The 12,720-nt window shown below is 37.9% G+C and overlaps 1 protein-coding gene across 1 annotated transcript; it reads right to left on the bottom strand.

Annotated features, from left to right (window-relative positions):
• Positions 1–4,179: 4,179 nt before the first annotated feature.
• Positions 4,180–7,556, bottom strand: LOC117305974 (ileal sodium/bile acid cotransporter-like). Its single transcript, XM_033790823.1, has one exon. It carries the CDS (start codon positions 7,299–7,301, stop codon positions 5,793–5,795), a length of 1,509 nt encoding a protein of 502 aa, XP_033646714.1. The 5' UTR covers positions 7,302–7,556; the 3' UTR covers positions 4,180–5,792.
• Positions 7,557–12,720: the final 5,164 nt, after the last annotated feature.

Below are 12,720 nucleotides of genomic sequence, written 5' to 3'. Positions count from 1 at the left end.
CATTACTCGTTACTAAGTAAGTTTGTATATGCTTAATTACCAATAGTGTCCACTGCCTTCAAAGGCAGTGGACACTATTGGTAGTTACTCAAAATAATTGTTGGCATAAAACCTCACTTGGTAACGAGTAATGGGGAGAGGTTGATGGTATAAAACATTGTGAGAAATGGCTCCCTCTGAAGTACCATAGTTTTCGAGAAAGAAGTAATTTCCACGAATTTGATTTCGAGACCTCAGATTTAGAACTTGAGGTCTCGAAATCAACCATCTAACGCACACAATTTCATGTGACAAGGGTTATTTTTCTTTCATTATTATCTCGCTACTTCGATGACCGATTGAGCTCAAATTTTCACAGGTTTGTTATTTTATGCATATGTTGAGATACACCAACAGTGAAGGCTAGTCTTTGACAATTACCAATAGTGTCCACTACCTTCAATAAAAGGTTTCAGCTGAAGTAATTTATTATTTGAGTGATAAATTCCATCTTTCTCAAAAACTACGTTTCTTCAGATGTTTGCGTTTCTCACAATGTGTTTTACTGTCAACAGGGGCCAATTTCATAGAGCTGCTTAAGCAAAACAAAATTGCTTAAGCACGAAAATAGCTCGCTTATTTTGCACACTACTGGCCAAAATTTCATGCCATATACATTGCTTATGACTAGTATTTAGCTGTTGTTTACTTAGCATAACAATTGAGTGGTATCTTGGCCGGTAATCTGATTTTACTAAGCAATGAATTGTTTGCTTAAGCAAAATTTTGTGCTTAAGCAGCTCTATGAAATTGGGCCCTGCTCTCCACTGCTCGTTTCCAAATAAGGTTGTATGCTTACTAACAATTATTTTGAGTAATTACCAATATTGTCCAATGTCTATGAATCTAAACAATGATATTGCTGCAGTTAAAAGAAAATAATAATTGTTGAGGACAAAATGTTGGAGTTTCTGTGTCGGGGAAAAGGTGTACGGAAGTTCCGGTTTGTTTGTTTTATTTTTTGGTAAGATACATTTGCACTGACAATCTTGATTTATTTTTTTGTTCTCCTTTTTTTAGGATGGGGGTGGGGAGCTTAATTTATTTCACAATTATGATAGTATCAATAAATAGTGTTAATAATTCAAACCAAATGGTATTTTTAATATTTTTGTAAAATCTATTTGAAATGATTTAATTCCTTTAATTAGAAAAGCATTTGATCCTATGTGCATTTTGTTCTTGACAATGTCTGTTTGTATTGTAATTTTAGAATGGTGTACAATTTACTTTTTTGACAGTATTAAATGTTCCTTCTGAAATGGATTCATTTATATGAAACTATTATGGTTGTATGGAGTCGTTTAATTATTACCATAATTGTCAAGGTTTGGGTTTAAATGTTGTGTGAAGTGGTGGCCGAGCGAGGCGTGTAATACACACACAAACGAAGTCATTTCATGGTCTGTCCGTGCGTGATTCCACGAAACAGACCCGTCTCCGTCGATTTAATCCGGTTCTTTGTCTATCGTTATTTAGTGCGTTTTGTCTTCTTTACACAATCGTTACTGACTTAAGCTACAAGGTTACAGAGTTATGCAGTGCGATGTCTCTGTTCCGTTAATTCATAGATCATATGCAGGAACCAAATAGGTTTTTTTTCAAGGCACTGGGCACTATTGGTAAATTACTCAAAATAATTGTTATCATAAAAACTTACTTGATTTTTGGAGGGCTGTTGTTAGTATAAAACATTGTGAGAAACGGCTTCCTCTGAAGTAAGAGCTAAACATAATAGCGCTCACTCCAAGGCAACTGAAGGCACTAACAAGTGTGTTTGCTCATTTTGCTTGCAAATTCGATGACCAATATTGAGCCACAAATTTTGACATTGTTATTTTGTGCATTATGATTTGGATACAGTAAGACAACAGAGTAGACCTGGTGGTCTTTGACAATTATACTAAATCATCACCTTCATACACTGTGCAGAAACCTCCTCTGGAGTTAAGATCAATATCTTAACCGAAATTGGTCCCTGAAAGCAGGCTTGTTTGTTCGTAGGGTTGGGATGTTTGTTTGTTGGTGTGTTTGTGTGTTTGTTTTGATTAATTGTCTGTGTTTTGTTCGTTTGTTTTTGTTTTGTTTGTTTCTTTGTTTTGTCTGTTTGTTTTTATCGGTGAACTCTCCGTCACATGAACCCCGCAATTTCCCACAAGGGGTGGATATTATTGATAATGCTGGAAAAGACAATCTCTCATGTCCATAATTATAAAATTCACACCGTAACAAAATGTGATTCGGTATCAAGAAAACAATATTATTTTATTCAGCCACTGTGAAATGGTGTTTTAAACACCACGCAATATAAGTAGATGAAAGCATAACTGGTACCCTGATTATTAAAACAGTTTTACAAAAATGAAAGCAATCTTCTGCAATGGTTGGTAGTCGGCTTCAAACTATGCGTACACTTTTGCAGTATAGGCTATGTATATACCTACATTGGAGTAGGTTTTGTACGCTCTAAAAAAACTAAAGAGTTGAATCCAACACTACGTGGAGTACGCACGCGCAGAGTACGCGTGGAGTACGCCGCTAATCCGTGAAATACGCTTGCCGTAAGCACAGAATTCCCTGCTTCCGTAAGCGCCGATTCTGTGCTTACGGTAAGCAGAGCCATGAATTTGGGCCCGGATCTTCTCAGAGCCTTAACTAGGCCTGTTAAAAATAGATTGTATATACATGGTGTCACCGCAAATCTTACCTAATATACTTTTTACAAAGGGTAGAGACCTATCAAAATAATTAAATGTTTAGAAAATATTCAGCCTCATACTCGCTTACAAGTTATACATGTATTATGTAATCGTGAAACTCACATCATTTTCACTATAAGTATGTAAACTTCATTTTAACATTTTAGCACACTATACTCTCTACTTTTTAGAATACCAAAAATGTCCACATTTGCATCTTTGACCGTGCAAGTCGTCTCGCGCGTTTTTGGAAATGAGCAAACGAATCCCATTTTCAAATCACTTCTGAATTTGTGAACCGCAGTTTTAAGTAGCAGAGTCTTTCTCAAAACTTCAAAAGACTTAATACTTTCCTGAATTTGAAATGATATCCCGTTAACTTGTTTGTTATACCATCCAGGGTCGTTTCGGTTGGTAAGAAGTTTTCAACAGATTATGCTATTTTCAAAAAATTCTTAATTGTATACAAGTATAACCCCTTTTTGTTGTTTTTTAAACTTTGTTTTACTTTTATATTCATTGCTTACTTGATTGAATATGGTGATTGATTAATGAATAAACAGTTTCGCACGCACAGGTAAAACTTTTGTAAAAGACCAGCCCTCGATTTCACCAAGCTCTTCCTAGAAAAACGTAGGATTAATCCTAGGACTTGACTTGAGACGAATTAAGAACCTTAAGCAAGAACACATTGCGAGTTATTCGTCCAAACTCGAGATGGGATAAATTCTTAAGCGGATCGTGAGATCGGCTGCAGGTTGGTACCGAATTTTAGAATAATATACGCGCGAGACTGCACAGTCAAACGGACCTGTGTTTTTAATGAATCTTTCGAAGGACGGAGGTTCATACATTTTGTAAGTACATCTAGATTATAGTGGTTTTATATTATTAAAGATGTATACCACTCTCAACTCTATAGGACCTATATTTCAAAGAAATTGGATTGTTATCCATTTTAAACCTTGCTCTCACAATATTTTCCAAAATCTGCTTTAACCTCTAATCTGCACCGCCCGATTGAGCTGATAAGATTTGCACGATTCTTGCATTAAATAACTAGAATCCTGGTTCAATTTCAAAAGGTAGCCATGGTTTTTAGAAGTGACGAGTCCCAGGTGCCTCTCATTAAAGACCCTGGACACTATTGGTAATTGTCAAAGACAAGTCTTCTCACTTGGTGTATCGCAACGTATGCATAAAATAACAAACCTGTGAAAATTTGAGCTCAATTGGTCGTCGAAGCTGCGAGATGAAAATGAAAGAAAAAACACCCTTGTCAAACGAAGTTGTGTGCTTTCAGATGCTTGATTTCGAGACATCAACATTTCATTATGAGGTCTCGAAATCAAATTCGTGGAAAATTACTTATTTCTCTCGAAAACTACGTTACCTCAGAGGGAGCCGTTTCTCACAATGTTGTATACTATCAACAGCTCCCCATTACTTGTTACTAAGTAAGGTTTTATGCTAATAACTATTTTGAGTTATTACCAATAGTGTCCACTGCTTGTAAATAAGAATCATGGTTCAATTTCAAAAGGTATTCATGGTTTTAAAAGGTTTAGAAGTGATAGTCCATTGGGAGCAACAGGTGCCTCCCGTTAACGACTACCAGTCATTTTTATGGTGATTGTTTTACACGGCAACAATGCATTTACTGATCTAATTGCTAAGGATTCGTTGTTGACTAATAATTACTAATATCATCTTGATGAAAGACGATTTCATTCTTGGTTACAAAATGAGCATTTTTTGTTGGGTAAAGAGGCAAATTATGTAATCGTCATTAACGTTGACATTACAAGTCAGCTGTGAGGGGAATTAATAATGATCTATAAACAATTGTCATTCACTTGACTAATGACTATCCAGTTTTATGTTAAGGTTAAAACACGGGGTTTCCTCCTACGTGTATGTGAAGGCTATCGCTTTAGGTTGGTGGGCGGTCCATTGGCTAAAGGTTAACGAAGGCACTGGAAGTTGTTGGTAATTACTCAAAATAAAGCATAAAACTTACTTTGTAACGACAAATGGAGAAATGTTGGTAGTATAAAATATTGTGAGGATCGGCTCCTTCTGAAGTAACGTAGTGTTTTGATAAAGATGTATTTTCTGTCTCAAAAAATAAAATACTTCAGCTGAAGTTTTTTTTATTATGCATCTGAAAGCTCACAAAATGTTTGCTCTTGCAACTTTGATGACCAATTATTGAGTACAAATTTTCACAGGTTTGTTAAGCATAATGTTTGAATACACCAACTGGTCGTTAGCAATGACCAAACGCGTCCAGTGCCTCCAACGGAAAGTTTACCTTTGGTAATAACAACAAAACAATACAAATTAAAATAAAACATTACAATGCTCTTTGATATTAGAAGCACTGCAGCTGTTACTGATGTACAACGTGTTGAGAAACACAATAGCGCTTAGTGACGTAATACTAACCAGATACATGCATAATACTGATGTTACTAACACTCGAAATTACTATTTAAAAAAAAATAGTCTACGTTTCGGCATCACACTGTCTTCATCTGTATAAGTTAAAACCAAAGATTTTAAAGTTTTAACTCATTAAATTTGACGCATCGAAATTTGCATCGGGGATGAAGAATATATATTTTAGTTTTACCCGTGCACAACGATGTGTATTTGCACTGTAAACTCAGTACTTCACTATGGCGCTTTAGGGCTAAAACGAGTAATAATGCCTGTGATTTGTGTCAATAATGCCTGTGATTGACAGAGTATACAGTGTTAACACACATCTGTGCATATGGGTAAAAACCAAAGTATCATTTAATAAAGTTACATTATATTATATACATATTTTTTTATTACAGTGCTTAAATTGCATGTATATAGGCACTTTGGTTTGTTGGCCGAAAGACTTTTTTAAATGCACGCATTAAATTGCAGCCCGATACCTATGTATAAAATATAAATATACTTAATTTAGTCACTTCTTGTGTATGATATTGCTCAAGCCACAACATTTCCTAACCCTGCATACAACGGGGTCGGTTTGTACCGTTGTTTACATTTACTTTCTTATGTATCACCATATATAACATACCCCTTGGGGTTTTTAGCCTTTTTATTTTTTCGCGATGTTCGTTTTTTCGGCTTGACTTCTTGAAGTTCGTGCTTCTTTTCATCCTCAATAAAATGCTGAGATTTTGAATTCTCCTCATCGGCGAAACCTTTGTTGTCCTTTGCCGCCAGCGTATCGAGTTCAGCGTCCGGCGTGCTGCCGACCGCGGGAGGTTTGTCCCCCTCCGGTGACTCCACGGATTCCACGGGCGCAACTTTCGGTTTCCTTTTGACAAAAAGGTAGATATAGTAGAGAAAAACTACAACGAAACCTTCGAGACCTGACACGATGGCGATTAGGAGTGGTATAATAGCCACAACATCTGATTCTGGAGCTACGTAGAAAAGTTTAGCAACGGATACAGCGAGGAGAGTATTTTGACAACCAGTCTCAATTGCGATCGTGATGGATGCAACATAGTCAAAGTTAGCTATACGGGCTACCCCCATCCCAAAGAAGGCACCGATAAGGGTGATTATAGAGGAGGTCACCCAAACTTTCCAGTCCCCGAAGAAGACGTAGTACTGTGCCGGAATGTACAGTACTACTCCCAAAACCATCAGGATGAACGTAAACGGTTTGACGAGTTTTAAGCAATATTTCCGGATTTTAGGGAACTTGTAGAAGAACGGAACGCCGATGACAAGGGGTAGAACAAGACCGGCAAGCTGGATCAAGAGTTCCTGGAAGGGCGTCTGAAGGCGACCGTCCTCTTCGATGAACGGCTGAGCGTAGATGAAGAGATTTAGAGGCATCATTCCTACCGAGATAAACGTGGAGAAGGTTGTCATGGCGAGACTGAGGACAATGTCGCAGTCCAGCAGAAGGATCTCGATGTTGCTGAAGAACCCACCGGGGCAGGTCCCAACTAGGACCAGCCCGACTGCCGCAGCACCCCTCAAATCGAACACCTTGCACAGTGCGTAAGCGACAGGGGGAATCAGGATGAATTGACACATCATACCGAGGAGAAGTGCCCAAGGTGGCTTTATCTTCTCAAGAAGTACCTTGGGCTCGACTTTAGCCGCCATCACCACGTAGGAGATAACGAGCCAGGAGGCGAGAATGATAGTAGCGACTGTTCCAAGCTCCTTAAATGGGGTGTGGACGTTAACAAACACCGAGGAAACCTCCACCGAGCTGTGGACAATCTTAAGTTTACTCCGTCCAACAAATTGTCCATGGAGGCTGATCGTCGTCGTGAACGGAAAAGTTGTATTTTCAACGATCGTAACTTCCACTGCATCCGTAAGCACGATCACATCAATATCGGCACTCTCTAAATTAAAAACCCCTGTCTGGTCCGAAGAAAATACAGTCATGTCGAATTGAACTGTCTCTTTGAATGTCACACTAACCTCTTCAGTTTCGCCAACGGAGAAATTGAAGCCAAATGTTGTCCATGGTAGTAGAACCATTAATATCATCCATGCACTGATTAACTTGTGCAGTAGTAGTAGCGCCATTATTGCCTGGTACGTAGTAGTAGTAGTAGCGACCACCAGTTTGCCCTAACGATTCTAAAATATCAGCGACTTCTGTGTGGTGGTGTAAACACCAAGTATGATCATGAAGAGTCCAGCAGATCAGTCCAACAATTTATTTATAAGGTACATAAATACCAGGAAGCTATTTGAAACAACTTTACATCAAGTGGAACGGGTACTACTGTTGATACATTTTTATACCGACACCGTTTCTGTGCCTTCTATCCAGAGCGATGTCAGGTGAAAGCTCAGGCGACGAAATGAAAGCACTCAATAATTGTAGAAGTTGATTCTTTTGTCTGCGGTAGGGCTGACGTGACCCTGTTGCTAGCGTACGCGTTACCCTGTATACACGGGTTGTTGGGTTTGAACAAAGTAGTCTTAGTACAACGCATTGCAGTCCGCGGCGGATGTCGTATTATTGGAAATAGGGGGGTGAACCAAGAAGTGTCAATACTGTTATGTAACATCCTATAAGATATGAATGAGATCCTACTCTGTTATTTGAAGAATGACGGATTCCTCCATGGTTTGAACAAAGTAGTCTGGTACAACGCATTAAGTCAGCGTCGGATGTCATAATTAGAAATAAGGGGGTAAACAAAGAATTGTCAATACTGTTATGAAACATCTTATTGTTATCTTATAAGATATTAATGAGATCCTACTCTTTTATTTGAAGAATGGTTTGAACAAAGTAGTCTGGTTGTCATATTGGAAATAGGGGGGGGGGGTAAACCAAGAACTGTCAATACTGTTATGAAACATCTTATTGTTATCTTATAAGATATTAATGAGATCCTTCTCCGTTATTCGAAGCATGACAGAGCGGGGTTTTTACCACCACCGCGGATATTGACGACACAAAGATGGAATGTGTGCAGAAAGAGTGTTTGCAATGCTACTGGTTACACAAACCTATTTTGGGAAGCTTTGAGGTGTTCTTTTTTTTTTTTGGGGGGGGGGCAAGCTCGTGATCTTAAAGGCAGTGGACACTATTGGTAAATGTCGAAGACCAGTCTTCTCACTTGGTGTATCTCAACATATGCATAAAATAACAAACCTGTGAAAATTTGAGCTCGATTGGTCGTCGAAGTTGCGAGATAACTATGACAGAAAAAACACTCTTGTCACACGAAGTTGTGTGCTTTCAGATGCTTGATTTCGAGACCTCAAATTCTAAACTTGAGGTCTCGAAATCAAATTCGTGGAAAATTACTTCTTTTTCAAAAACTACTCCACTTCAGAGGGAGCCGTTTCTCACAATGTTTTATACTAACAACCTCTCCCCATTACTCGTTACCAAGTGAGGTTTTATAATAGAAATTATTTTGAGTAATTACCAATAGTGTCCACTGCCTTTAACCCATTTACTTTACGAGGGATATCGTATATGTGTGAAAAGAAAATGTGTAAAAATGAGACCACTTTGTCAGTTGTCAACCGCAGATAAGGTATATTCAGTTATATAGCGAATCCAATGCTTGAAAACAATATATAAATTCGGCGTACTTGTGTATGCCCTTTTTGACCTGGTTACCGTTTTATGTGCTGATAAATTCTTTAAATTATAATATTCCAAACAGAGTATGGAACAAACTCATTTTAAATTGAATTGAATCGAATCCACTGGCTCTCCGATAGTCTACTTCACATTTTACTTGCATCTTGATTTCAATTTGCAGCACATTTTTTGACTAATCACATTTGCACAAACTTATACGACAATAGTTCTCCAGATGGAGGAATGTACAGTTATTGGAAGTGTAAAAAAGCAAAGCAGTTGAATTTGTTTACATCTGTTCCCGTGACCAATCATATTTGCACCCAAGTACACACATCTCTGGATGGAGGGATGCTATTGAACGATAGATCACGGAGGTAGAGCAGTTGAATTTGTTTACCGTAACCATGGATACAGAAACTAATGAATTATAAAGGCCAAACTCAGATCGATCTGTACCAGCATGCGTAGCGAGCTCCAAAAGGCTGCCACTTAATTAAATCAAATTCTAATAATATACCAGACCTATAAATAGCGTACAATGAAGGAGCCATATTCATCGATAATTTGGTTTGAACTTTCAACATGTATGGTTGATTCTTTTCTTACCCAATTTAACGTATCGCTGCTCACGTGTATTCTCTGTTATTTATTATTATTATTCTCGTTGCTCAGTTTGCCTTCAACACAAGTGGCTTCGATTATACGGCTATGGCAACGGATATGGCCGTTGATGGTCAGGGGTAAGTTTTATAGAGCTGCTAAGCACAACAAAAGTGCTTAGCATGAAATGTCTTCCTTGATAAAAACAGGATTAAAAACGAATTAATAATCCGTTCGCACGGTTTAGTAATCCGTTCGAACTAGGTGACTCAATGTCAGGAGTCACTTAAAGGCAAAGTATAACTTTTTTTACCGTTTTGGATTGTTTGATTCCTTTTAATAAATGGAGATGCATTTATATACATGTACATGTGCAAAATGAATTTTCAAAAAGTCGCGTTTTTTTATTGCCGAAAATCTGAAGCGAATGTGTCCATGTAAACAGAAAATCCCTATTAGGAGTACACAATCGGAAAACGACACTGACAGTTATGCTTCTCAGATTCACATTTGAGAGCAGAAAACCTATATATTTGTACATAACTACCTTAGGCCGAGTAACACAAAAAACATGTTTCACGTCCAGGTTTTTCAAAAAAAGGAGGAAGAGGGGCTTTTTATTTTTTATTTTTTATTTCAAGATGGCCGCCATTCTTTGTTAAAATGTCAAATATCCATTGTTTTTTCTACTGCTGAAATACACAAAACATAAATGAAACAATTTAGTCGAGGCATTCAGACAAGACATTCAGATTGTTTTTGCTGAGATCATTTAAAATAACCCTATTTAAAAAAAAAAAATTTAAATGTGCATAAAAAAATTAAATAAAAATTAAAATAAAAAAGGAGGCGGCCTGTAAAAAGGAAGCGGGCGGGGACGCGAAACATGTTTTTTTTTTACTTGGCCTTACTTGTATATGTAAACATTTCCCAAACTGATTTTATTATCGAAAGTTGCTGTAGGCTTCGAACTAAATGTGTTTTTGTTTTGTTTGGCCACTAATTTTAAGAGGGATGCAGACGTACTATATACCTTCCATTTACAATTGCATAACGATTTCGTGCTTTGCAGAACTTAATAAGCAGATTACCAACCACGAATACCAATGTGACATGGTATTTTGGCTAAATAATCTATTTCGGTCTGGTAAACCATAAGTTGTTGTGTGGTTTATAAGCAGCTTTGTGCCATGTGCCCAATTCGGGCACTTTTCCCACATGTTTTAAGTACGCACATGAGCGTCATCCAATGGTAAGACTGGTCCCCTGTCATTATCCGCATGGGAAAAGACTGGTACTTGCTTTTCAGAACCAGTGATTTCATTGACTGCAATGACTTCATGGAATAAACGTGCAGTAACGTAGGTTTTCTATAATCTGGGTTTTGATTGGTTTGGCAACTGCAATTGCGGTCGTCTGCGTATGAATCTAGGTGAAATGTGCCAATGTACGGGGATTGACTTCGGCTACAGGCCACCCACTCTCTGTCGTTATTCACGAGCCACAAAGTGTTATCCAATTAGGTTATCCAATCATAGAGCATGGCGGTAGACATTCTACCCCATGCATAGAGCATGAGTAAGGACTAATAATCTACGATCCAATGATCCGCCTCCTTTTTTCCTCATTGGGGGCGCTGTTTAAGACTTTGACGTCATACGGTGGGGTCCACTTTGGGTGAACAAGTGAATCCCACTCGATTGCCAGCTGCTGCTGACGACCACTTATAGGAAGTTGCTGTTGTAACGAGGCCACCTAGATTGCTTTTGATTTAATAACCTATTAATATTGTTTGACAATTAAATTGTGTACAATTTTACTCCCAAAATGGCAGACCGTTGGTAGACTGTGGCCAGGGCCCAATGTCATGGCTCTGCTTCCCGTAAGCACATAATCGGCGCTTACGGAAGCAGGGAATTATGTGCTTACGGCAAGCGTATTTCATGGGTTAGCGGCGAATTTTGGCTTCTGCGCGTGCGTACTCCCTGTTACTATAGGCATTATAGGCTTACAAGGCTAGCGCAGAAATTCGGCGCTTGCACGTAAGCGGGGAATCGTGATCGTAAGCGCAGAATTCGGCGGTAAGCAGAGCCATGAAATTGGGCCCAGATGCAAGGGGGACAAGACATATTTTAGCCTTACATTTTGTTAAGATTTCGTAGTAAATTATTCATCGGATTAAGTTCCGCACTTCTGTTGTTTTGGGGTGGGTTTATTTTGGTATTCTATGTTCTCCCTGCTTCATTCAAAATAATGCTGAGTAACTTCCTGAAGATATATTAGAAGATATTGAAACACCTCATCTCCGAGTGAATATTGAAGATAAAAGTATTAATATTCAAACAAGCTGACCTCAGGAAAAATTGGTCGCTGATTGTTGATTTCAGGTAAGCACAATAATACTTGTTGAAAAAATAACTCATGAACAAGTTTGTGTCAAAAAAATAGTTTACCCACTGTAAACACCGTTGTATATTTAATCAAAGGCCATTATGACGATATACCTCATACTTGAAGAAATTTTATTATAAAAATGAAGACATTTTACAGCAAAAATAAGGCAATTGTTCAACAATATTATAATTCTTGTTAAGTAGTCTTTAAAATTCGAAAGAAATGATGGTCAATATTGCTTTTGTGACTAACTTTATAAATAATACTACTATATACCGCACACACGTATTCTTATTGATGGGTGGCAGACGAGTCACGTGTCATCCTCTATTTTCCATGAGTACGACATGTATGTGTACAGGACGCTTCCAAAATAATCGTCCCCACCCGTTTGCCACCACGAGGCAAGGTCGTGTCACGGCGGACAAGGGGTGTGTATACATGAAGTCGTCACTTTGCTTAACGGCTTTTTAAGAAAACATGCAAACTACTATTTTATGGAGATTGCCGTGTCTGACTTTTATTATCTTTTGATATAAAGAAAGAGGGACACATTTCAAAACTTGATTTTAAGAAACGAGGACACCAGAAGAGGATATTGCCTGCCAGAAAGGACTCTGGAATGTACAAGGTCAATGTTTGTGTAAACCACCAAAAATGGTATACTTGGTTTATAATTGCGTCCATTTTAAAGATTTTATGTGATCTTTCAAACCAATTATTACAGGCTTAATTTTGGTTTAACTTTTTGGAATAAAGACCGAATCGTATCGCACTGAACTTAGATTAAGGTTTGAAATATATCACAAGTACAATTGACCACCAAAAGTAAAATCTCCGTATTCAAAAATAAATACTGACATCCATTACAAATAATATTTAACAAAATAAAGATCA

The sequence above is a fragment of the Asterias rubens genome, unplaced genomic scaffold, assembly GCF_902459465.1.
Source record: "Asterias rubens unplaced genomic scaffold, eAstRub1.3, whole genome shotgun sequence".
NCBI lineage: Eukaryota > Metazoa > Echinodermata > Asteroidea > Forcipulatida > Asteriidae > Asterias > Asterias rubens.
This window is presented reverse-complemented; position numbering and strand designations above follow the sequence as displayed.

What these genes read in the sequence shown, in the direction of transcription:
- LOC117305974 (XM_033790823.1), bottom strand. Translation starts at nt 7,301, where the DNA reads ATGGCGCTACTACTACTGCACAAGTTAATCAGTGCATGGATGATATTA.